Raw genomic sequence first — 26,786 nt, forward strand, 5'->3', positions numbered from 1 at the left:
GCAGGTCCGGGGCCCGACGTCCGCGGCCGGCGGGCCTCGGAGACGGGCTGACTGTTTTCAACTCGATGCTTTACAGTGACAGAGCAGGATCCAAGAGTGAAAAGACCCAGAGTCAACAACTCGTCTTAAGAGCGTAAAACTTCCGCTAAAAGGAAGAACAGAGAATTGTTCTCGGCGAGAGGCGGTCCAAACCTCGGCGGGGTCCGGGAATTCCTCTCCCAGCCTCGCGAGGCCCCAGGCAGCGACGGGGCCTGGTGTGAGACCCGGGTAGTGCGCATGCTGATGACGAAAGCGGAAGTACGGGTCGGAGGCGGGACGAGCGCCCGGAGGGGTTCAGGATTGCGGAAGTTTTGTGGGGAGGGTCTGGCGGCCTTTAGAGCTCCGTGTGGTTTTGGAACACGTTCCGGACGGGAGGCCGCTGCTAGAGGTCCGGGAGCCACCAGCCTGCGCACGTTTGGGGCTACCCCAGGCGCGGCTCGACGTCGCCGCTGTTGGTCCAGTGCCCTCGTTCCTCCCCGAAGAACCGCTTCGGGGCTCCGCCATGGCATCCACCTCGTCTAACCTCCAGGTACCACTGTCGTCCCTCCGCCTGGAGGGCCGCAGCCGAGGGGAGGCGCCGGGCCGGGGCTGGGGCCGGGGGGCGGGGAGGTGGGAGGTAGCGGCCGCGCCCCCGGGGCCGGGCGGGCGAGGGCGGGGTCCTGCCGCAGGTGGGCGCGCCCCTTGCCTTCCTCCAGCTTCCGGGGTCTCCCGATCCCACTGACTTTCTGAGATCTTGACTTATGTGGAGGTTTTTCTTGTTTTCCTTCAAACCAGCTGAATTTGAACAGAACTGGGCAGAGCTGTGCTGTGACCAGACCCTTCATCAGTGTGAGAGAGTGGGAAGCAAGTAACGTTGCAAAGCACCGCTCTGGACCAGTTGAAAATAAGCTGGTCCCAGTGCTCGCCCAGTCTCTCAGGCTGGCACTGCAAGCCCCTCTAGAGCTGTCAAGTGAATGGAAGCGCGAGGACAGTCTCGGACCCTGGAGAATCCGTGGGTTCATTGAGCATACAGATGCGTGTGCGCACACTCCTCTGTGGCTCCCAGAATGTGATGTGGGAGATCAGGGAATGTTATTTAACTTACTCTGCGGCCCCACCTCCCTACTGCCTCCGCAGTCAGCACACTATTTTGCACGCAGACCGTAGAGTCCTAAAATTTTAGACTTAATTGTTAGACTTCTGTGGAGTGGACATTGAGAAATTTCTGAAAGTATCTCCCATCCTCTGAATGGACCTGGGGCTTCATTGGGGTTTAGAATGTGACTTGGGGTTCAGTGGGGTTTAGAATATGACTTGACGCCCAGTCCATGGAGTCAGTTCAGACTGAAGAGTAAAGGGAAATACCTGTGAAGATTCCTTGTCTTGGTCTTGCAGTAGCTGGCTGAATGGGCATTTACTGAGCACGTGGTATCAGCACCAAGGATAAGGAGGACCTGCTTCACTGGGGACATTGACCCTGAAGGAAGACCTCAGAGAGTAGACCCATTGAAATCTTTTCCAACAAGATTGCATTAAACCGAAATACAACAGTCTTCACTTAATGATAGTTTTTTGTACCCCTATTCAAAAAGGCTCTTTTGGTAAATATACTTGGAAAAATTATTGGTGATTTCATAAAGGTCTTGTTCTTTGAATATTGAAGGCGGTTTCTTTTGAAACACCCATCTTGTCGTCATCCTTTTTGGTTTGTCAGTTAACTAGTTTTATTCCACTAACTCTTCATTTGTCAGACTTTGCATGTGACTTGGGCATTCTGCAACATGATTCTAGTCCATTTATTGATACAGCTTCTCTTTTGGAAGATATGCATTTTTGTTTTATGATCACTTTGCATTATATTTGAACTGCATTACTGTGTGTTGTTGAGTCAGCTAGAGGTTGACCCACATTAAAGGCGTAGTTTCCACTGTTAAACAGGGAGAGATACTGAGTTAAATTCTGTTAGTGGTTGATTCACAGATGCACTTTCTCATTCAACCTTTTCAACCTTCTAACCTAGGAAACAGGGATGAAAAATACTCAGATAACGAATACTTTCCCACCAAATGAGGCAAAAAAATCCCTGTATCCAGATACTTGTAATCTAATGGAGAGATGCAGATAACTAAAAATCAAAATTATAAAATAATACAACAAATAGTAGAATTAGAGGGTAGTGGTGTGAGGGGAAGGAGGAAGGAGGGGTATGTCTAACTCTCCCAGGAAAAATGAGAAACATCCCACAGAGGAAGGATTGTGAGCTTAGTTTATACAGTGAAAGGTACTGATGCTGATTGTCCACCTGTTGTTTGATGTGATTTTATTTAATCCTCAAAACAGGCCTTTAAGGTGAATATTATTTCAGTTTTGCAGTAAGAAATTGAAGCTTATTAAGGTTAAATTTTCTCATATACATACAATTAGTTAATGTCGAAGATAGTTTTGAATCCAGGACTTTGTGCCTACAATTCTGCTCTTTTCACTACAAGATTATGCATCCTTGGACAAGAAAGTGGGACTCATTCCAGGTAGAGAAAAACAATATATCCTCAATTTAGAAGTGGGATGAACCTTGCAGAGGGTTGGGAGAAATTGCAAGTGATGCAAATGCAGTATGCGTAGAACTTAAAGCTTACTCGGAACTGAATTTTATAGAGTGTCTACTGTGCAATGCATCTTGCTAAGTCTCGGGGAATCGTAAAAGAAATAATGTCATTCTTGACGTCCAAGGGCTTCTATTTTGGTGTGAAAACAGACATGTGGAGTGACCGGCAGGATCTTTGTGATCGCCGGAAGTGTATCCCGGGGTGGTAGAAACCCAGAGGAGGTGCAGGAATAGGCCCCCCGGGGGTGCTGGGAGGGGCTTGGCCGCAGGAGGACCAGGACTGTGCTGGCCCGGCAGCGGCTGGAGTGTTACGGGCGGACAGTGGGAGCAGGCGTTCCAGGTGGAGGGAACACTGAGGCTTGGGGTCTGAGTAGCCGGGTTGTCCCCGTGGTTTGGTGTGGCTGGAACCGAGTGTGCAAGGCGGGAAGACGAGCTGGGTAGGCCGTGTCACAGACGTGACTGGTTCTCCTCCAGGTCTGGATGGGAGTCCCAGACGGCAATGTGCTCGGGTTTCTGTTTTAGAATGAAACCACCACATGTCCAGGGAACAGCTTGACTGGTCGCAAGCCTGGAGCGGGGAGACCAAGCGGGCAGGGTTCTGTGTGATGGGGGACAGTGGGGCCCAAAGTGGGATCGCCCCTGTCAGAGTGAAGAAGAAAGGAGTGATCAGACCCCAACTGCAGAGGAGAATAGTTAGGCTTGGATCTGCATTTAGAAGGTGAGGGAGGAGGGGCAGTCTGGCTCCTCTTCCAGAGTCCCCGATTGGCTATCCAAGCGGGGAGGAATTCGTTCTGGGATTACAAAACGAGGGCCATATTTGGGGCCAGGGCGGTCCTGAACTCCTGGAGTTCGAAGTGCCTGTGGGGACAGCCGAGAGGAAGTGTCCAGTGGGCAGTTGGATGCGACTGTGTAGGGCTAGAGAGGGAGTTGGGGAGTTACTGGCATGCAGATGGTAGCAGAGGGTGTGTGCATCTTTATAGACGGAGGAAAACAAGGGCCAGGGTGGACACCCTGGGGAGTGAGGGGCATGTGAGGAGAGAGGAAAGGGAGCCTGAGAAAGGACCGTCATGCAGTCAAGAGTGAAACCAGGAGAGAATGGCTCCACAAGGGCCAGAGCAGCGGCGTGTCCTGGGTCGGTTGTTACTGCGGAGAGGGGGGTGGGTGACAGAGAGGTTGGGCGCTCGGGAAGCAGGAGGCATCGACATGGGAGGAGTCGAGAAACCGGGGTGGACCTGGGGTTCCTGTTGGGGCTCTGCGGCGGGGGTGAACAGGTAGTAAGATGGGAGCCGGGGGGGAACCCAGGCCCTGGGGAGCGGTGTGCTTGGCCTGTTTGGAGACAGCAGTCCAAGGTGGGGCTTGCACACCGTTTTACGCTGAGGGAGGCCCCACCAGAGGGGAGAACTTCGGTGCGGGGAACAGTAGGGTGGCATCTGACTGGCGGGATGAATGCCCCAGAGGGAAGGAGGGCATGGGCTCAAGAGCATGGGGAAAAGAACTGGCTCTGGCAGACACGGGCTGGGGCATCCTTCCCCCCGAGAGAGGTGAATTTCCCGGCTCCCCAGGGTGTTCTGGTGGTGTGGACGTGGCGCAGTCTCCTGATCTGGAAAGGACAGTCCTGCGTGTCCCCAGCCCTTCCGCGTCAGTGTGGGTGACAAGGTCCTGACTCAGCCTGGGGTCGGTTATTCGTGCGGTCCGGTGCCAGCCTCTGTGCGGGCTCTGGGGTATGACAGAGTGAGTTCAGCAGGCGTACCTCCCCTCCTCGCGGCGTTTACCTTCTGGTGGGAGAAGACAGGCAGAAACGACCCCACCCCCACTCCCCACACACACAGGAACGAGCTGCTGGAGGGGTTTTAAATGGATGGGTGACGGTTTTAAAATTCAATGAACCTAGGAGTCATCAACATAAAGATAATCAGCTGAAATCATCAAAAATAGATTACGCAGGGATGGATCAGAAAGAAGTGACTCTCCCCGACCCAAACCCCGAAACACCCTAACAGTTCAGCGTCGGGTGCCGGAGGAAGAATTGGCGAAGCAGACAGAGCGGGTGGGGCGGAGAGGTGGGGGAAGACCTTGCAGCGGAGCTCAGGCGGGGGCAGTTGTTCAGACGGGGAGTGGAGGAGATGTCACAGAATGTTGTCAAGCGATCGCGATGAAATTGGAGCCGGCTTTGGATCCGGCATCAGAGAGAGCCTGGTCTGAGCCGCTGTGTTGAAGTGATGAGGGACAGAAAGGCCCAGGTACCTTGGCGGGAGAGGAGCTGGAAGAGGCTGCTTTGGTGCGGTTTCGGCTCTGAAAGGTTGCAGAGAAACAGAACTGAGCCGGAGGGTGTGGCAGTGCTCAGGAAGGATTTCTGAAGGAGGCTGTTAGTGCTGACGAAAGCGTCCATTGGGCAGAGAGATGGTCGTTGGAGGTGACAGAGGCGGAGTACTGAGAGGAGGGCTATGACAAAGCGATCGGGGCGATTTTTCACTTGTTCAGTAATTGTCTTGAGCACCACATGTGCCAGGCACTGTCTGGGCTCTGCAGGGGTGACGCAGAGCTCCAGGCGAGGTCCCTGTCCTCACGGAGCTCACTGTCCCTCCCCCGGAGGCGGCCAGCGAGCGAGGGGACGGTGCGTGTAGCACCAGACACGACGACGGGTGGGCGTGCGGGGGCGAGAGGAGAGCTGGCAGCGGGGTGCAGTGTGCCTTTGGAACGGGAGATTAGCGAGGGCCTCTGGGGACTGCCGTTGAACCGTGGCCAACAGGAGACCCTCCGGTGTCCATCGGGGGAAGAGCAGGGAGGGCAGAGTGTTCTGGGCGGAGGGATCCGCAGTGCACGGGCTGCGGTGTGGAGGAGGACCACAGGGCTGCAGGGGGGCCCAGATGGAGCCAGTCCCAGGTGCTTTAGGGTCTTGGGCCATGACCCAGCACGTGGGTGTTCTTGTTCACGGCGGGAGATCCGGCTGAGGGTGCCCTGCGCTGGCTGCTGTGTGGACTCCAGGGTGTCAAGTGAGGGAGCAGGCTGGCCCCCGAGGAGACGGGGCGTCAGTGTGGACACGTGTGATCGCGGAGCGAACCAGGGTGGGAGCGAAGAAGATGATCCTCTGAGACAGTCATTCGGACCCCCAAACCACACCAGACACTTCACTTCAGTTCACGTGAAACGTGCTCACAGAAACGAGGGGGAAGTGGGGCGTCCGGCAGGGAAAACGGATGCGTAGCCTCAGCTCATCTCCTTGATCGAGGGTGTAGCACGTGGCGTCCGGAGCAGTCGCTACACGGGGCTCTTGAAATTGCGCTTGTCAGTCCGCAGTCACACCCACCACAGCGCTGGAGAGCCGCGTGCGGCTGGCGGTCCCCCCACTGGACAGTGCGGGTACCTGTCCATCACCAGAGAAGGGCTGGGTTCGAGCCACTGGTCCCTGTTTCGGAGTTAGGTGAAAAACACCGATTGTAAGCGTTTCCCGGTGACCGAGGTCAACGCGGTGCTTACAGGAGGGCTGACCGTGCGGGAGGGGTTGCCTGGCTGAACTGGTGAGCGGCACAGCCGTCCAAAATGGGACGAGGAGGAGATGACAGCGGGAACAGGACGGAACTTCTTTCGGTGGCGCGGCTTAGCCACGGGGGCCTTCTCGCGCGTTTTTATATGAGTGGGCCCAGGTGACCACATGCCCGGACTCCACTTTAGAGGCGTTGACCAGACTTTTCAAAATTCAGCTTTCAGTTCATGTTCGTTGAGCTCTGAAGCACATGACTTCTCAGTTCTAGAGCATGTGACTGATGTGCTTCCCTCCTGCTATAACTCAGAGTGTCGTGCCCAGTGAGGGCCTCTTCTCCGATTTACGGTTTTCCTCCTTCCCTTCCCTGTGCAGTCCCCGAGTGACTGCTCCCAGAGGGAACGCTCTTACCTGTGATTGGTTTGGGGGTTGAGTAATTTTTTCTTACCCCAATTACATGCTTATTTCTCATAGAGTGTACCCATGGTCATTTTTTTCCTACTGGCTCGCTCTTCTGTTGAATACAGTTTTACTACCTAAATTAATCCAGTTGGAATGTTTTAATAAACCATGATTGTTTTTCACTTGTATGTATATGTTTTTTAAAAATTAAAGATGGTTTTTTAATGAAAACTTCATTTTGACATAATTATAGATCCACACAGCTGTGAGAAATAACAGAGAGATCCGGTGTACTCTTGACCCCGTGGCCTCCCGTGGTGGCCGCTCGCCAGACTGCAGTACAGGGTCACAGCCGGCACGGTGGCGCTGGTACAGCCTACAGCCCGTGTTCCGGTTTCCCCATTTCACTTGTGCCGGTGTGCGTCTGTGTGTGGGTCACCCTCTGGCACCGGCAGCCGCAGGGGGTCTGCAACTGCAGTTCCGACACAGCACAGTTCCTTCCATTGTCCCCACCTTCCCTCCCCGCCCCCACCTTTCATGGCCAGGATCACCTCTTCCTCCCCTGACCCCCGCCATCCCGTCCCGGCATCAAGAGTGCCTGCCTTTGGCTCTGGCTGGTGTGACTCAGTGGATTGAGCACTGGCCTGCGAACCAAAGGGTCACAGGTTCGATTCCCAGTCAGGGCACATGCCTGGGTTGCAGGCCCAGAGGCAACCGCACATTGCTGTTTCTCTCCCTTTCTTTCTCCCTCCCTTCCCTTCTCTAAATAAATAAATAAATAAATGAGATCTTTTATTTTTAAAAGGAGAGCTTCCTTTGCAGTGCTAATACTCCATGGTGCAGGTGTACCCCAGCTTGTGTACCACACAGCCGTCGACAGACAGACGTGTTTCGATGGTTTGATTTTGATTGCGTGATTTGGATATTGTGATCGTGGTGGTGTGGTTTTGATGGATTCCTTTGGATGGTGTGGTTTTGACGGTGTGATCCCGCTTCTCCTCACACAGAAGGCCATAGACCTGGCGAGCAAGGCCGCGCAGGAGGACAAAGCCGGGAACTACGAGGAGGCCCTGCAGCTCTACCAGCACGCCGTGCAGTACTTTCTGCACGTGGTCAAATGTAAGGCCGTCGTTCGCATGTTTATTTAAAAACACTAAAAGAAAAATTCTGTTTAATTTGTGACAATTGCAATACAATGCCAGAAAACTCTAAACCATCAACTTATAAAAAAAAAATCCCACTGGCGTTCTTTGTTACATCTAGACAGGCTTTAGGGACTCGGCTATCGTGTGCCCAGCTCTTCCGGTTATCACTTTGCTAACTGAACATACGAAAATGTCATGTAGTCAGTGGAAACATGTTTTTATCTGATGTACCCAGATTACGTGATCTGAACCTACTCATATTCTGAGCATCTCTGTGATTTACAGATGGGTTGGGAAACTTGTTTTCGTGTATTTTTCAGTTCTCGGATGTTCACCATGTGCCAGGCTCCGTTCTAGGCACTGGGATATAGCAGTGAGGGGAAAAGGGGTACAAATCCCTGCCTTCATGTGTCTTAAGCCTAATGCTGAACTTGGGGGAAATAAGATGTTACAAAAGACATCTTTCTGGTAAACTTTTAAGTTATTTTCAAATAAAAAAATTAAGTAATTGGCTAATGTAGCATTTTCCTTTGAGCTCTCCCACTTAACTTCTGAGATTTTTCTGTCCCACTGAACTTCTGAGATTTTTCTGCCGAATTACAGTGAAACTAAGAGTGAAGTGTGACGTGGAGGACGCGGGGCTCAGCCGTGTGCAGTGCCGAGGTCTGCTCCTCGGGTGGCTCTCTCGGGGATCTGCCGTGTGCGGTGCCGTCACCGTGCCGGGGGCCCGGTCACTGCTCGTGCTCCGGAATGCGGCTCACTCTGAAATGTGGGCGTCCGTGGGAACGGCTCTGGTGCTCCATTTCTGTTTGTCTCATCATTGGCTCTGTAGGAGACAAGCAGCTTCCAGCTCTCCACACAAAATGTGAAGGAAGAGTATGAAACCCACAGGAATACTGACTGATTTCTTACTGCCCAAGCATTAAATTAAAAATGGCCTAGGGCCTTGCTCAGATCTCTTTCTGAATCAACCCCCCAGCCTGAGAAGGACTAGACGAGAATTGATAATCCTTGGTTACAATGGGCCAGAGATGATCTTCCTCCCCACAAAACAGCGTTCCTTGTTTGAAAGTGTATGGAAGAGCCTAACCGTGCCTGGATGGGACACTGATGGAAGACTCTCCCTCGTTTCCCTTCAACAGATGAAGCGCAGGGGGAGAAAGCCAAGCAGAGCATCAGGGCGAAGTGTACAGAGTACCTTGATAGAGCAGAGAAACTGAAGGATTACCTGAAAAATAAGGAGAAAAAACCACAGAAGCCAGTGAAAGAGGGGCAGCCGAGTCCAGCTGATGAGAAGGGGTATGTATTTTAGAGATTAAAAACATTTATCTTTGTTCAAAGATAACATTGAATTTTGTTTGTGAAATAAATTTCTTCTAAACTAGGTGTTGGTGGGCCATGGCTCGTGGGCCAAATGTGACCTGCAGCCTGTGTTTTTGTTCTTTAATTGTGTTTTTTCTCCGTTACCATTTAGTCCCTCTAGACCCCCTCCCTCCTTCAGCCTCTTTTTGTAAATAAAGTTTTATGGAAATAGACCCACACCCGTTCATTTACGTATTGTCTGTGGCTGCTTTTGTGCTGTACCTGCAAGGCTAACAAGGTTGAGTAGCTGCAGCAGAGACTGAACGACCCACGAAACCTAGAATGTTTTCTGCCTGGTGCTTTCCAGAGGAGCGTTCCCAGCCGCTACGCTGCCCAGCGCAGGGGATGGTATGCCTCCAGTGACTCTCCTGACCACTGGGCAGTGGCAGGGCCAACGTTTGTGGGCTGGTACTCAGTTCTTGAGGCCGTTGTGTAACAGTGAAGTTTAAAATTACAGGAGTGGTCTGGGAGTCAAGTCTTTGATTAGTAGTGCAGACCGTTAGTCTGTGCTAATACCCACGTGGACAAGATGAAAAAGGACTCCAGTGATGTAAATCACTTTTTGGGCATCTTATGTAAAGTTGTTTGATGTGGATTTGCTTTTACCTTGTCATTGTGAAGAAATCAACACGGCGTAGTTTATAAACATCACAACCCAGTTTCGGACCGTCTCCCCAGAGGGGACAGGTGTCCCTTGCGGATGCAGAGTTCGCTGCTATTCCGTGCGCTGGTGCCGAGCTCCGTGCCGAGCAGGGAGCACATTCTGCACGGATCCTCTGACCGTTCGCTCCATTAGTCGGTGCCGGAAGTGGTTCCAGGCGACATCACGCTCTGGGAAAATGAGGTTCGGGATGGAGTTGTTGGGCCTGTTGGGTTTGAGGGCAGGAGGTTCTGGTTAGCTTAGAGCATGTGACGCTCACAGTTCATGGTACGTAGGGGCACGCACGACCTAGCCAGGCCCCGTGGTCACCAGGAGTGGTGCACCTTGAGGGCAGTGCCCTGGGGGCTTGGCGGCCACTACGCAGGCCAGTTTGAAGGGCGTGAGCAGCACGAGAAGGAGAGTTAACTGGCTGCTTCAGACTACATGGGAGAGTTGGAAGAAAGTAGTAAGCTCAGGGTTTTGTATTCTCTGTTCAAGCCGCGGTTCTGGGAAGCAGGGGTTTCCGTGACACCGAAGAGTGTGTTACCTTCTGCAGCTGTAGCACTGACATAAGGAAAATCAGACCCCGACTCATCTTGTGGGTTAGTGACCTTCAACTTCATCAGCCTTCTTTTAGAAAAGGTGGGGCGTTTGTTGGAAGACTGGGACCCCAAATTTTAAGTGAAACTCTTGGGAAGAGTTACTTGCCCCCAAGAGCCTGGGCCCCCAGCTCCCCGGAAACTGCCCGGCCAGCAGAACGCCCTCTCCTGTCTGAGGGCGGAGGCTCTCCTGGCCTCGCTTGAACGCCCGACAGTGCTCTCCGCTGAGGTGCAGCTCTGAGTTCAGCAGCGGGACCCACTTCGGCTAATGAAGCAGGATGGGGTTTATTACAGTGTACTACCTTACAGAATTGGGGGCCAGGGAATCGAGCTTGGGTTCCATGTGTGTAGGAGAAATGCCCAGCTCCAGCAGGGTCATTTCGGCAGGGGACCCACTGCTGCCAGCTAACTGCCAAGCCCTTCAGACGCCGGGGAGTGGGGGTGGGATCCGCCACAGCCCCCTCGGCAAAGCCAGCGCTCTCGCCCCAGGTGGGATCTCGCATGCAGATCTCATCTGCCTGGCTTGCTTCCTTCCTGGGGAAACCTGGGTCTCCCGTGGAGCCCTGACTGCAGGGGAGCCCAGGAAGGGCCGTGTTGAGCAGTGCGGCCTTCCCTGCACGGAAAGCCCGGTGGAAGGGGGTTAGCGTGCGTGTCGGGTGACCCGGTGTGCCTTCTCTGCCTTGTAGCCCCTCCATCCTGTGACAACCAGGGCGATCCCATCTGCGGATAAAACCTGCCAGGCTTTTTATCAGCCTTTATAGCTTGCATTTGAAAAATGATGTAATGCCCTATTTTTTGCTTTATCACTTTTTCACTCAACACGCATTGTGAACATCTTTCCATTGAGCTAGTTCTACAGCATCGTTTTTGTTAAGATGGCAGTGTATTCTGTCATATGCTAATCCCTGTATTTGAACATACATTGTTCCAGTGTTTCCTGTTGGAAACAGTGTGGGCATCATTATCCTTATTGTCAAACCCTTGAACTCATTTTAAATTATTTTCTCAGAGTAAATCCTTAGTTACGAGGTGCCTGGGTTGATCTGCTTGCTCCTTGAGCTGTTTATTTTCATCAGAAGCTTCGTTTATCCTTTGGATCCCCCAGACTGAGGGTTGTAGAGCATCACACCTTAAATAATGAGTACTGGGTTTTTCCTTCCTGGTTATGACTTCTTGTTGTAACACATAGTTTGCTTGATTATTCTGGGGTTTTTATTGCTGCTTACAACTCTCCCATAGTTCATCGGAAATCTTTTACCGGACGAGGTGTGGGGTATGCGTCTGTACGAATTAACAGGGACCGAGGTGTGTCATGGGAATTGGGAGCTAGTTCCTGACTTCATTCTGGTCTTTTGCCCTTGTCCTGTGTGTGAAGCCATGTCGATGGATAATATACTATGTAATAGTCTATTTAATATATTTTTAGAATAATAAAATAAGCATAACTTCTAATGTGAATATCTTATTTTGCCACTTACAAATATTTGGAGTTAATCTTTCCTTCATTTTTCCTTATGTTGATAGCAGTGAGTGATCATTTGAATATATTAAATTCTTTTTATTAGGAATGACAGTGATGGGGAAGGAGAATCTGATGATCCCGAAACAAAGAAACTACAGAATCAACTTCAAGGTTGCTTTAGATTTCATTTTTAAACTTGCTATCTCATTTTTTAAAAACTCATAGTAAACTGTTTAAATTGCTTTCTTTCTCCTATATCTAAATGAGGTTCAAGAACTGGCTTTAGTTCCCAGGGGTCACATGCTGGTTTTCGTGGCGTTTTCTTTTTAGGGTCTCTAATGAGTGTGTTGGTCTTTTTTTCTTTCCCATGCAGTAAAATTTTTTTTTTTTAATCTGCCTCAAAAAGCCTGTCAGTTGACAGGTCAGTTGACCTATTCTCTCTCAGTTTTGCCTCGTTTGCCCCCATCAGAGAAGGGACCACTGAGACCAGTAGCACACGACCAGATAGGAGGGTGTTAAGATGCCCTGCCAGAGGAACAGAATGAACTAGGACTTGCACTTGGCTTTTACTGCTGTTGCTGTAGCTTTTTCATTGACGGTTTATTTCATGTCTCCTACCTGCTCTTCCTCATCTCCTTTTTTATTCTCTTTCAGCACTGCCCTTTATCTCTTCCCACTTCCTCTTTTTACCTCTCACACAGAAAAAAAAAAACAAAACACAAACTTTCATTCTTCTGGACTGTGGTCGAGGGGCATGATGGAGGGAGTGTAGACTTGGCTCCATTCAGATCTGCATTCCACCCGGCCGGCTGCCTAACCATTGGGCGATTTCCCCAGCGTCTCGGAGTCCGAGACCCTAGCTCTGAAATGGCAGCGAATAATATTTCCCTTTCAGGGCTAGCGAAGATTTCTGACGATGTAAAAGCTGCCTAATATTGTACTTAACAAGTTCTGGGAACTCAATAAATGGTAGCTTTGTATATCTAAAAAGTAATCTATCTAATTGTTGGCTTCTTCAGTTACTGAGATCGGGTTGTTTTTTAAATGTTAGCTAATGGTTTTTCAAGTTGAATTTGATGCATTTTGTTCATTTGCATCTTGCCAAATAGAGTGCGTGACTGGGACCGATTCGCATTCTGTAGGTCGGTGGGGTTAGTGAGCGTGACTGTCCCGGCTGGGCCGGACCTTTAACCTTGCTGCACGGGGCTTTTTGTTTTGGAGTATCTGTCCCACCAGCCTCGCTGGGAGCAACAGGAGACTCCTGTAGGGACATTATCTTAAGAGCGCTGCAGTTAATGAGGATATGTTTACAAACCCAGAACTTCAGTGGTGGGTGTGGTCTGAGGACAGAACTGAGTCCCCCGGCCACACCTCTGCCCTGGGCAGTGGGGACTCACACTTCATAGTCAACAAATTTGGGTGGACAACCCACTGGTCCATGCCGAGTGGCCTTATTTCAGTTGTGAGGCAAAAAGCGCTCTTCTGTCTGTTTTTTTCAGGGGGATGATGGGGGCAGTTGGTTTGCTTCCCCTCTTCCCAGCCCCACCCACCCACCAGGGAAAAATTGGATTATATCTTTAATTCTTAAAGTGATACAACTCAGTTTTTAATTGGGGTTTTTTTCTTTAAAAGTCAGTAATGAGAAGGACCGGAAGTGTATAAAAATAGAAATGCCTAAGACATTTAAATAAAGAAATTTGTTTGGAATTTTAAGATGTGTAATATGAAAGGAGCCCTAGTCTTTTATATCTGAGAACACTTTTTTCCATCTTTTAATTTAACGCTTTGCTGATGGATTTCTATAATGTAATATATAATAAAATATTGTATATTTTTTTTACTCCTGTCTTTCTCCTTGAAACTTTTAAATTTTTAACTTCTGTTTTAGGTTAATGGCATGAAGTGTAATATTTGATTGTTAAAATTAAAGAGTTTATGATTTGAGTCTTCTGTTAGCTAAATGTGCTATTAATGCCTTTTTGAGATTAAATCACAAGTTAGTATAATAACTGGTATAATCAAGGCTACATAAATTTATGTAATTGGAAACAGTCAAATTATTTGACCTTTATTTTTCAATAATTCTTCCCCCCTTTAATTTTACAAACCATTAAGCAATGTCTAGTAATTAATATTACTTTTATTTATAGTCTTTTATCACTAAACATTCTAAAGTCACCTTTAAACTTTAAGATAAAAAGTATTAGTTAAATTTGACAATTAATTTTGACATATTTAGAAAATTTATAGCCAAAAAACTTCAGTTGACTAGATGATGCTGATATATAAAGTAAATTCACTTTTGTTTAACTAGTCCTGTCTGATGACCTAAACTATTTTCTCAGGTAGGGTTACTAATCTGCATGGAATGTAGAAAAGAACAAGTGAATTGGTTTTCTTAATTCATATTTAGTCTGAACTTTTAGATGCAAAATTGTGTTTATGGTTTTATTTAATTTTAACATATAGCTAAAGATTTTCATAATTTAGGGAAGTTGCAGAGTATAACTCCTCTTAGAGTAATAGGTGTTTCCTAATGAGAAGAATACCCATAAGAATAATTTGACGGGTAACCAGTAGATTGTGTCAGTGATGAGGTTTTATTACACTTGAATAATTAATTACACATCACTTTGAAACGGACTGCTGAATAGCCTGTAGTTGAGCAATTTCTGTACCGGAAAGTTGGACATGCTTTTGGTGAAAGATAAACTAAAAAGCTTTGCCGATAGCTATATTAAAAGAAGTCTTTGGACTCTTATTGCAACAATTGCTATGGCTTTTGAATATATGATGTTCAAAAACGGAATTATTTAAATAACTTTGTTAATGTAAAAATATTGTAACTAGGTCTGTTTAGAAGCCAAGCAGAAAATTTGGCAAAGTTTGGAAAAATACTGCAAGTCTACAAGAGTACATGTTTTCTCCTTCCTCATCCTCTTCCCTGACTTCCCTTCCCCTCCCATCCCTCTTCCCTTCTGTCTCTCCATCTGTCCGTCTGTCTTCAGTGAACTATTGTGAAGCGCATTCTCTTTCTGTGGCTAAAGCAGAGCATTATCAGATCACCATTTTTTGTTGTTGTTTGGTTAAAAGGAGAAATCACCCCATTGAACAAGTACTTTCAGTGCCCCAGCAATAGTGCTGTCATGTAATGTTGGAGCCTTTCCAAGCGTTCTAATAATTATCACTTCATCTGCCCCTTACGCACACCCATCTGAGTAGTTCGGGCAGTGGCAGTGTTTTTGTTTCACGGTGGGGAGGAGGCCCCAGGAGGGTGACTTACCCCGTCAGCTAGCCGTCCGCCCAGGTCTCTGGCTCCTGCTCACTGCGCCCTGCTCCCAGCTGCTTGCTTCGCCATCATGCTCTGTCAGAGAGGTTTTTAGTACAAAAATGTTTCCAGACAGTTTTATAGTATGTTTCTTTCCATCATTATTTCATGTTGTCTTCTAACTTTGATGAAATAGTCCTCCTCAATCTAAGGGTGACGTAATTCTTTGTAGGTGCCATCATTATGGAGCGACCCAACGTGAAGTGGAACGACGTCGCCGGTCTGGAAGGAGCCAAGGAAGCGCTGAAAGAGGCCGTGATACTGCCTATTAAGTTCCCGCACCTCTTCACGGGTGAGATGGCTGTTGAGTGGTCCGCCCGGGCGGTTTGCCAGAGCCGCGTTGACGACCGAGGTGGATCCTCGCGAACCTTTGCCGCCACAGCCCGCGTCACTGCCTCAAGTAAATTCTAAGGCAGTGTCACGCCTTTACGCAAAGAGGTTTATTGCACGTACAAACCCGCGCGCATATTTTTAATGCACACGCTGCAGAGCACTCTGCGCGTCCCCGGCAGGCAGTGCCGCGCTGCGCGCTCACCACGTAGCACGTGTCTGTGGTCAAAAACTCAGACGGAGGTCGTGGTTGCCACAGGAGGGTGTGCGCCCGTGCTGCAAGGTCAGAGAGCAAGTTGTGAAATACGTGTAGATGATCCCGTGTTCGCTACATAAATGTGCGTGCTGAGGGGTGGGTGTGGGTGGATTGACGTAAATAAGGTGGGTCGTTTTACTTTTCCTTTTGACTTTCATCGGAGTTTTTTTCAGTGGACAGGCACTAGTTTTATAGGAGTATCTCTATTTCTTAAAAAGAGGAGTAAGAATTATTTACCATTTTCGGGGGACGTGTGTATCCCTCAGTGGCGGAGGGACAGCCTGTCGGACTGTGAGGAGCATGGTGCTGGCCCACCGTCCAGGTGTAGTTGGGGCTGTAGCTCAGCAGCGGGTGGTGGGTCCGTGCCAGACCATTCCTTCTCGTCCTCTCTGTGACCGGCAGCCTGTGTTTGTGATTGGGCTACACCCGCGGTCCAACAGTGAGACAGAGTTGGGGTTTTCCCCCTTACCAACTGGCTGGTGTGTGTAGAGAGCAGATCTGTGGTGCTGGCCTCAACCGCACGGGTCCTGACAGGGAGGCCGTGTAGAGCAGCGAGGAAGAGCAAAGGGCACGCGGCCACCACGGTCCACCCAGCTTCGAGGTCCGCCTCGCCTCGCAGCCTGACTCCAGGAACGTGAAACTGCGGTAGAAAAGTTGGCGTCGTAGTCCTGGAAAGGCGCAAGTACACATGAGTTGGCCTTACTGTACATTACGTATGCCAGTGTTTCTCAGTCACGAGTCATTCATGTATTACCTTCATGAAGTTTTTCATATGCGTGTGCCATTATGTAAAAATGTTTTTCCTTAAGTCACTCACTTTGACAGCAGATCTTTATTAAAAGTACAACATAAATACACAGACACATGCAGAAACCCTAGGTGTTCAGCTTCATAAAGTATCACAAAGTCAATACGCCTGCATAGTCATCAACCAGATCAGCAAATACTGCCAGTAACCCTGAAATCCCGGCTGCCTCTTGCTTCTCAAGAGGCCGTCACTCTCCCAGCCCCAAATACCACACATTGTTTTGCCCATATTTGAACTTTTAATTCATCTCAGTTTTTAAAGATTTTATTTATTATCTTTAGAGAGGGGAAAGAAGGGAGAAAGTGAGAGAGAGAAACATCAATGTGTGGTTGCCTCTCACATGGCCCCCTACTGGGGGCCTGGCCTGCAACCCAGGCTTGTGCCCTGACTGGGAATCGAACTGGTGACTCTTTGGTTTGCAGCCTGTGCTCAGTCCACTGAGCTATGCCAGCCAAGGCTCATCTCACTTATTTTCCTTAGTAACTTTATTTTTAAAGCTGCTTTGTATCCACTATAAATGGAGAAACTGGTGTTTGTCTAACACCCATGAAAAAGATAGTCACCCAAGTACAAAGTGTCTGTACACCACCTAAAAGCACTTCCGAGGCGACCAGCGGCATGGGGAGCACGCTTAAGGGACACTGGCTGCCTGCCGACATGTGAAACAGGGAAGCCGAGTTCAAGGAGAGGTTGAGGCTTCACAGACAATAAATGCAACAGTATTTAGTTTTGCCATTGGTCGTCTACACATTATTCTTTTGCGTGTACTCTGTGCACACCCACAGTTTGCACTTAGCAGCTTTTTTTCAGTGTGCATTTGCTACTTTATTGTCAGGTGTAACCCAGCCTGATTTATTCTGGGCAGCATTATAATTTTCCGTTAGCAAAATTGAGATATAAAGAGTTGATTTGTTCATGTGTCATATTTTGGGAAAACTAGGGTTTAAGGGGAGTCCCTCTCACTGCCCAACTCTTTGAATGGGAGTGTGCTGCCTGTAAAAATAACCTGTGCTTCTTTGTAGAATCAGGAGTTGAGTAGAACTTCACAAGGGCTCAGCCACACTGTTAGTTTCATTCCTCCAAGGGTCATGCATGTTTAAAGGAAAATATTTCCAGCTGCTTCCCTCCCCGCCCCCCCGTGGTCTGACATCAAGCAGTGGGCACAGTGGATGGTCAGAAGCGCCCTTTCACTGAACTCTTTTTCCCACCCGACTGTAAGCCCGTGGAGGGCCACGGTGCTTGTGTGTTCGTGGTTCTCTGACTGTGCTTTGTGGCTTCTGCAAGGTGGGTGGAGGAGGGGCGGGCCAGTGAACTTCCTGTGGGAAGGATTGGATTCATGTAAACGCTTTTGACAGAGTGGTCTCTCTAAAGAGCCAATAAAACACATCTCAGACTAGCCTTTGATTTATTTGAAACTTTTGATCTGCTGATAGCTTTAGAGTGAACACCTCTCACAGTATTCTTCGGGATGGACAGTGTCTCTGGTACCTAAAATCAGCAGTCCGGAAATTCTCATGTCATTGTTCGCACGCATTTCAGGCAAGAGAACGCCCTGGAGGGGAATCCTCTTGTTCGGACCACCCGGGACGGGAAAGTCCTACTTAGCCAAAGCTGTGGCCACGGAAGCAAACAACTCCACGTTCTTTTCGATTCATTCCTCCCACCTTGTTTCTAAGTGGCTGGGTGAAAGTGAAAAGTAAGTAAGAAATTGGGTTGAGTTTGGTTTTCTTCCAGTTGTTCTTTGACTGGCAATCGCTATTCACTCTATAAAGTAATAAGTTTCTTACATCATTAACAGACATTCAGAAGAGTGACAAGATGTAGGGGTTCATTTCTCTTGTCGAATCAGTGCCTCGCTGGGAGTTTATTTCATGGGGAAAAGTAATATATGTGAATTATTACCTTTAATAAAGCATCAAGTGAATTATCTGTTCGTAGCATTCTTATTTTCTGGATCAACACCTGACTAGGCTTTTTAATCCATAGAGTACCTGTGACATTGTGTATTGTCTTGTTTTCATCTTTTCAGTAAGTCATGTCCTCTATTATTTTTTAGAAACTGAAAGCTTTTCCTTACCTGTAGGCTGGTTAAGAACTTGTTCCAGCTCGCCAGAGAGAACAAACCCTCCATCATCTTCATCGACGAGATCGACTCGCTGTGCAGCTCGAGGAGCGAGAACGAGAGCGAGGCGGCGCGCAGGATTAAGACGGAGTTCCTGGTTCAGATGCAAGGTGGTGCGCCGGCTCCGCGCGTGGTTTCTGCTGCGCGGCCGTCGTTGCAGCGGCGGCGGCGGCAGCAGCAGCAGCGTGGGGAGGATCCGAGCGGAACTCGTTCGCTCTGGCCGACGGTCCATGTGCCGTGCCTCCTTCTGAGGGTCTTCCGTCCCCTGGGTCGTCCGGCGGTGGAGTGTGCTGGCGCGGACGGCGAAGAGATCCGTGCGCTCGCTCACGCCGGGGGCGGTGTCAGGGTCAGGAACGTGCAGACTTCAAGTGCAGTCTCTTGAGAAGTATTTTAAAAACAATATTAATAGGATTTGTCCACAGTCTAGGAGGCTCAGTTCTTGGCAATACTTGCATCATATTTCAGTTATTTGAAATCTGATTGAATACAGGTTTGTTTGTTTGTTTGTTTTTTCAGAGAGGGACTCTCAAGATGAAGTACTTTAACGTTAAAGTATCACATTGTTCATAGAACATTGAGACGAGGCTTAATGAACACTAAAATGACAAATTATCTAAAATATTACCTATGTTGATGCAGGGGTTGGTGTGGACAACGACGGAATTTTGGTGCTGGGAGCTACAAATATCCCCTGGGTTCTGGATTCTGCCATTAGGCGAAGGTACGGTGCCATAGGGAATACTTTTATCTACCGCTCTGACAAGTGGGTGAGAATTCCCACCCCGTCTGGCGAGGAGTCATTCTGATACGTTCGCAGCACTTTGTCAGTGTGTCCTGACCCTGTCGCCCCCCTGCCCTGGGGACAGAGGGGCAGGCATCTGGTTGTCTGTCTGTCTGTCTGTCTGCTCCACTGAAGATGCGAGATTGCCACACGGTGGAGCTTTCCATGTTGGGGAAGGTACCACCTGGCACGTGCCTGGAGTTTTGATGGAGTTTGTAGGCACTGACGCTTCAGAAAGTTACACGTGTAGTTTGGTGTTTCCGTGAAGAACCTTCACACACACCTTTCGGCAAAATTAAAATCATACAAGTTGAAGGATCACAACCAGGATCGTATTTTTAGTTGGAAACGTGTGTCAGTAATTTTTAAATCGCGTGTGAAACTTGAGCTGCAGGAAAGGCATCTACTCTGATGGTTGTTTTACTGCCTCACAATCCTCTATTCCAGTCAGTCGGTTTTGAGTGGTAAAAATTATACTTCCGTTTTTGCCACTTTTTTCTCATCCACGTGATGGCGTGCCAGGGTGCTAGAGTGCCATCCGGTACCAACAAAGGAAACGTGCTGATTACTTATGAAGATGGCTAAATTCCAAACCCATCTCTAGAGATAATGGCGACTCCTTAGATTCTTCTCATTGCCAGAGAATTACCTGAAGGAAAAAAAAAAAACATCTTCACAGACTACTTAAATCCCTCCTTACTGCTTTCCTTCTGTCTGTAATGCTGAAATTCTGAAAGGCCAAGCAAAATTCTTGTTAATAAATACAACATGGCGTTTACTTATGACATAGTAGAACTATTTGTTCTGACTATGCATTGTAACAAAGTGGACATTTTGTGTAATACACGCTCCTTCTAAAAGATTTTCAGTAAGTTCCCTATTTTGAATTCAGAGAATTATTTTGTCATCTCTGACTTCATACTGTCAGCTGTACTGATGTTTCGATCAGGAGTTCAGGGTGTGATTCTGTGGGAGACAGTCATCCTGGGGGACTAAGCCGGGCGAAGAGACTAAACCTCTCCAAACCAGTTCCCTGGCTGTGTCGGTTTTACTTGTTTTATGTTCTGAATGTTTTCCCTATTTAACCTAAATAAATGTTTAACTCTGACACATGTGGGCCCATTTAACTTACTCAGCTCAACTTTGTAGAAAGGAGAATATCTAAATGTCTTGTTTCTCCTTGGAAATACCCTCATTTTCAGTTGAAACATACATAGTTATATTCTCGTTGGGACTTTCATTCATTCCCAGATTCGAGAAGCGGATCTACATCCCTCTGCCGGAGGCGCACGCGCGCGCCGCGATGTTCCGGCTGCACTTGGGGACCACGCAGAACAGCCTGACGGAGGCGGACTTCCGGGAGCTGGGCCAGAGGACCGACGGCTACTCGGGCGCGGACATCAGCATCATCGTGCGCGACGCGCTCATGCAGCCCGTCCGGAAAGTGCAGTCGGCCACGCATTTCAAGAGGGTGAGCGGCTTTCACCCATCCTCTGGGGTTTTGAAATCAGTTTCCAGACCATCGTTGCTTTGTCTTCAGAGATTTTTAGGAAGGCTGTAGTTTTGTATAATAAATATGTGGACTTACATAACAGACTTACTCTGTTTCACTGAAAACGAGCTCTCGAAAGAGACCTGACTTCGGCTGCTGAACCCCGGTGCAGTCAGTGCACGGGAGGTGCGCCGTGGGGCCGCACACTGGACACTGACGTGCCTTTACTAACCAGTGTCACCCCAGGGATAGCGGTCTGAAAATGCTATAACAAAGAAGGTTTTCCGTAGGTTTGTTTATTGATTAGCCATCATTAATAGTCCTAAAATACATGTTTTAAATTTATGCAGTAATTTCTGAAATACTTACTACTTTGATGTAAGTGTAGAAACGTAAATGTCTAGTTACCTCTGTGTAACTAGGGTACCCCAGAGCAGAATCCGGTGTACCCGTGCCTCGTTAACAAAGTGAAAATAAGAATGGCCAGCATTGTTAAGCCTGACGTGCCTGGCGCTGTGCTCCTTTCTCCTGCTTTTTCATTGGGCCTTCACACAGAAGAGCTGCATGCAGCCACCTCTTGATGCTGCGCCTGACACGTAGGTGTCAGCATGCTTAAGCTGGCGCCTGGAGGCTGACACCTGGTGCCAGGGTACAGCTGGAGAGGGGCAGAGGTGTGATTGTCCCCCAGGTCGGGTGGGCTGCACAGTCTGAGGGCTCAGCCATTCTGCTCTCCTGCCTGTCCCCCCCCCCCCCCCCACGCACTCTGTGCTGTGTGTCTGCACGAACGAGTTCAGCCTGGCTGGGTACAAAGACCGGCCTGGGGGGTCCAGTGTGAGGAACAGCGCACTAGGTGCTGTGGGCCGACCCTTCTGCTGAGGACAGCAGTATCCAGCGTCACTCGTGAACACAGATGTGACAGTTCTGAAACTCCCTCAGCGCACATAGCCCAGCAGTGTGTGACAAGACTGGTACGTCGTGACTAAGATACTTATGCATGTCTCAGTACCACAGTAAAACAAGGTTTTTTTAAAGGATGAACTTGGGTTAAAACCTGAATTTGAATCCTGACTCCACAGTTTACTTGTTACGTCTTCTTGAGCAAATTACTACATTATCTGCTTAAGGGTCATTTTTCTCATGTCTGAAACAGGGTGGTGGCACTGCTTTGAAGTGGTGCTGGGAGGAAGTGACAGCCATAACACACCTTCGTGGTTCCTGAAGAGCCTGGGAAGTATGACTGTTCTCTTCTTCCTCAGCCGTTTGTGTCATTGCCGAGAGACATGCAGTCAGCTTAGATCGAGTTGTGCCACAACCACGGCCCCTTCTCTCACATTCCCTTTGCCGTTTCCCTTCCCACCCACAACGTGTCATTGGTGCTGCCAGGGACAGCTTCTGTGGCCCTGCAGCCAGGCCCTTGTCAGCCGTGAAGGTGACGTGGGCTGTCCCTTCTATGAGGAGGCCTTTCCGGTCACCACCTGCGCAGTCCAGCCCCCACGACTCCGTGCTTTGTCCCTCTCGGCCTCCAAGGACAAGTCCGCCTGCTGCTGTAGCAAACAGCTGAAGGACTCGTGTTGGCCCGGAGGTGCAGCCCTAAAGCACAGAAGTCAGAACACACGAAAATCCCTGCAGCTGAAATTTTTTGTGAGGAAAGACGGACAATAAATGAGGATACTTATTTCTATTTTTGGTTTTGAGAATTATTTCCACTTAATGAGCACTGGGAAAAGAAGGGAAATCGTAGCCACAGGAAACTCTTCTTTTAAAATTTTAACTCGTATTCTCCCTGAGATTATTGTAGGAAATTTGAAAATATAGAGAAGCGTCAAGGACGAAAAACAAAATCAAGCAGAATCTATCCCAGCACCCAGAGATAACCGCTTTTTGTTTTGTATTCTTCTATTTTCAGAAGTAGATATTTTAATGAAACAAGAAACAATAGTGTATGTTCAGGTTTCCCGAGAATGGCCCGAACCCCAACACTTATTTAACTGGTTCCGATGACGACGCTAGACTCTGCTCCTCGTTGCAGGTGCAGGGGCCCTCGCGCGCTGACCCCGACGCCGTGGTGGACGACCTGCTGACGCCCTGCTCTCCCGGCGACCCTGGCGCCATCGAAATGACGTGGGTGGATGTCCCCGGGGACAAACTCTTGGAGCCGATTGTTTCCATGGTTTGACATTTTTGTTTCATTTTAAGAAAAAGTTTAAAGCATTGTACTTTGTAATTTATCAAAGGTAAAAATTTTCGGTTACGTAACGTTAACTAGGAGATGTTAGCCTGTCCGGCATGCTTCTTTAATACTATCTACTCACCTAAAAAGTTGGAAAATTGAACTTAAAAGATAAAAAAATTACCTTTAAAATATTTTCTCGGACTTTGAAGAAAATTTAAAGTGAATAAGCTGTTTTTCAAAAACACGGGTTTCTGACCCTGTAGGTTTTGTAGTTGGGATACTATTGCCAAAATGTTCGTATAGGTTGCATAAGTTATTATCAAGATTTATTAAAAAGGATTGGTGGAAAATTTTTTCCTCTGGATCTCATATCTGGTAAGATATCCAGAAACCCTATTGCATGTATCATAGTATTCATAATGGTGTTTTTCTATTTTATTTCTCAAGGCTTTATAGAAAGTTAATGCAGTGTTGAAAAAAATTGTGAAACAGTTTTTATAGTAAAAAGTTACATTTCTGTTATTTATATTGAAGGAGTTAAAATAATTCATAAGGCTTTATTTGGTAAGGCATGTAATTCTGACGGAACTTACTGTGATTGAAAAGATACATTTGTTATGTTTATGTTTTCTTGTTGATAAATACTCAGTTTTTAATATCTTCAGTCACAGATTTTCTAAGAGCTTTATGTCGGGATGAACAGAACTTGCAGGGAAGAAAGTTTTGCATGATATGTAGACATTGATATAAAGATGTATGTGATCATATATATGAATATAAATATATGTGTGGGTGTGTAGGTATATTTATGTGTTAATTACCCATAATGCTTATCTGAGAAGTTATTCAGAAACCCTTTTTTCTTTGTTTCAATCCTTGATTTGTTTATTAGTCTTGGTTCTTTTGACTATTTTCATACTTTTTTATAGGAAACAGCCATAGCCTAGAACTTTATTTTTTTAAACATTTTATTTATTTATTTTTAGAGAGAGGGGAAGGAAGAGAGAAAGAGAGGGGGAGAAACATCAGTGTGTGGTTGCCTTTCACATGGCCCCCACTGAGGGACCTGGCCTGCAACCCAGGCATGTGCCCTGACTGGGAATCGAACCGGCGACCCTTTGGTTCACAGCCGGCACTCAATCTACTGAGCCTCACCAGCCAGGGCCTAGAACTTAATTTTTTAACAAATACCAAATATTAGCCTATTTCCTTACCATTTTTTATTTTAATTTTAACTAATAGTTTAAAATTCTGATTAGTTGAGTTTGATCAAATAACAACCTGTTTCACGTAAGTGTGAGTGAGTGACTGTATCCCTTTGGGGTCGCACCTGGAAACCCGCTCTCTCGTTTAGGAAAACAACAGTGAGGCCAGGAGAGGGACGGGGTGCGCACGGAGCGGGTCTCGATCCTGGTGCCGAGAGGCCTGGCACCTCCGATGGGAGGCAGGCGCTGCGGAGGTCGCGGTCGGGACAGGGAGCAGGTGCCGGGCTGACGCGGGCAGGGCTGCCCTGTAGGGGAGCAGGAGTTCAAGGGCGGCAGCCTGTGATACGGTGATGGTAACGCGGGATCGAGTCCAGGACTGACACCCCCCTTTCTTCCCGACAGACGGACATGTTGCGGTCCCTGTCGAGCACCAAACCCACAGTCAACGAACACGACCTGTTGAAGTTAAAGAAGTTTTCAGAAGATTTTGGCCAGGAAGGCTAGACCAAAGACGGTGAAGGCGACATGGACTGCGGGTGCCCTTCCTCGTGGAGGTGCTTCTGCCCTTCCTGGGTGGCGGCCGGGGGTCCCAGCGGGACACCCGACCACGGGGAGCGCGGGTCTCCCTTCAGTGTCCTCTGACTTCTGCGTGGGTTTCCGCTGTTACCAATTAAATGCTCCTTTTTAACAGAAATTATAAAGTAATGGACTCGGAGGAAATGAGTGATAGACGAATAGCAAAAATAGAAATTACCTAGTAAAAAGAGGATTAAAATTGATTGAGATACAAGTATTTAAAATTGCTATGAATAGTGGTCTTTTTAAAGAACATTTATCTTTTTTTTTACTAAAATGAAATGGGGTTTGTTTCATATTTTTTAAAAAGTCTTACGCATCATTTTCGTCAGTGTAAGTTTCTTTACTTAATCAAACATGACACAACCTCTACTCTCAGGGACGGGGCATGGAGGGGCAGAGCGCACCGGGACTGGGCTTGAGGGGTCCGAGTCGCGTTCCAGCCGACGCTCTCGCTGCTGTTTTCAGCGGGTTGTAGGTTTAAACGGCGTCCTTAAAAGCTGCAGGCTTTTATGTTTAACTAAATAATACCTTTCACTGTGCAATCTCAAGAGAAAGCCTTTCTAAATTAGGCATTGTCTTTATCGTGAAGGAAAAATCGTCCCTTTCAAATGTGTCTTTTTGTAGCAAGATTGACCTAACCCAGTAGTAAATAAATAGGTCCTTTTTAATCGACCCTGACATAAGATACTATAATGGGAAGCTTTGCCAAAAGGAGTGGCCTTTCGTTGGGTTATGGGAGGTGTCCTGTGTGTGCTGTGGGTTTATCTGTGTACATACATACATGTAATTTTTAAAAAATAAGGCAGCAAGAGTCTTTTATTTTTTAAGTTCAGGAAGCAGTGTGTCCTGGCCACACGTCCACGTTACCAGTGTGATGCTTCGTGACACTGTAGAAAGGAGCTGGTGCCTCATTCAGTGGTAAATCACAGACATGACACTATGTTGTTGTAATGCGCTCAGATAAGTTCTGAGGGCCCGCGTTACTGGCGTCAGCACCAGCACTAAGTCGTGCCTTGTGTATCTGCGCTGCCTGTACGTGCAGAGGGGATTCATTTAGCTGGAATGAGGTGGGTTCCTGCATTATTGTAAAGCTCTGCCTTGCAAATACTGTGGGATGACTTGCATTTTAACATATATTTGCACATTCGGTGTGGTTGCCTTAGGGTGTTCTGTACAGACTGTTTTTGTTGGTATGAAATGGAAATCATAGCCCTAACAGATGTTGTTCTTCCGTGAAGTAAACTGGTGTAACCTGGTGTTAGCTGTACTCCGTGTGTGCTTCTTTATTTTGGGGTCTTCTGTATGGGAGAAAATCTTATTGTCTACATTGACTGGATACAAAAAGTACTTTTACATCATTAAGAATGTATGCATGAAGATCCTGTTCCCAACAACTTTTACGCAAGGCTTGGGAGTGACCTCGGCAGCCCAGTGCTGGGCTGTTTATGGGTGTCTCATAATACGTGTACTTTATCGGACTCTGAATCGTGTAATATTGCTATTGTAGCATTAAGAGACTTAACATAATTATATTAACTATATAGTAGTTGAAACCCAGAAGTTTTTGTGAACCCAGCATTTGTTTTGAGGAAGTATTTTGCTTCAATAGATCAAATACATAAGCAAGTAGTATGTAAGTTCAGTGTTGATGGTAAGTGGGTAATTTATCACACTGAATTCTTACACGTGCTGTGAGAACTGTGGCTCAATGTTCATGTCACTCTGGCCACAGCTCTGCTTTCTGCGTGTCTGGTTCTAAAACCGCTTCTGGAATCCGATGGTTTTAGACTTACTCCAGACTTACTCTAGAGCGGCGGGACACGGGCCGTGTCTGTGCACTCCTTGCGGACGGATAAGCGGAGGAGACCAAGTGGCCAGCCTTTGGTTGTCTTGACTGTTAGGAAATTTTGCACAGTCGTTTCCGGAGCCAGCAGGTAAACCCTACCTGCGGAGCGTCTTCGTGAGCTGTCCCCTGGATGTCGAAGAACATTTTTTGTC

At 47.8% G+C, this 26,786-nt stretch overlaps 1 protein-coding gene across 1 annotated transcript; it reads left to right on the forward strand.

Moving 5' to 3' along the window:
- Positions 1-281: 281 nt before the first annotated feature.
- VPS4B (vacuolar protein sorting 4 homolog B) lies at positions 282-26,055 on the forward strand. The gene is made up of 11 exons (XM_028524428.2): positions 282-568; positions 7,514-7,625; positions 8,794-8,950; positions 11,818-11,885; positions 15,215-15,334; positions 17,976-18,132; positions 18,520-18,668; positions 19,198-19,279; positions 20,591-20,810; positions 22,861-23,001; positions 24,612-26,055. Exons 1-11 carry the CDS (start codon positions 542-544, stop codon positions 24,711-24,713), a joined length of 1,335 nt encoding a protein of 444 aa, XP_028380229.1. The 5' UTR covers positions 282-541; the 3' UTR covers positions 24,714-26,055.
- Positions 26,056-26,786: the final 731 nt, after the last annotated feature.

Source organism: Phyllostomus discolor, chromosome 9, assembly GCF_004126475.2.
Source record: "Phyllostomus discolor isolate MPI-MPIP mPhyDis1 chromosome 9, mPhyDis1.pri.v3, whole genome shotgun sequence".
Taxonomy (NCBI): domain Eukaryota; kingdom Metazoa; phylum Chordata; class Mammalia; order Chiroptera; family Phyllostomidae; genus Phyllostomus; species Phyllostomus discolor.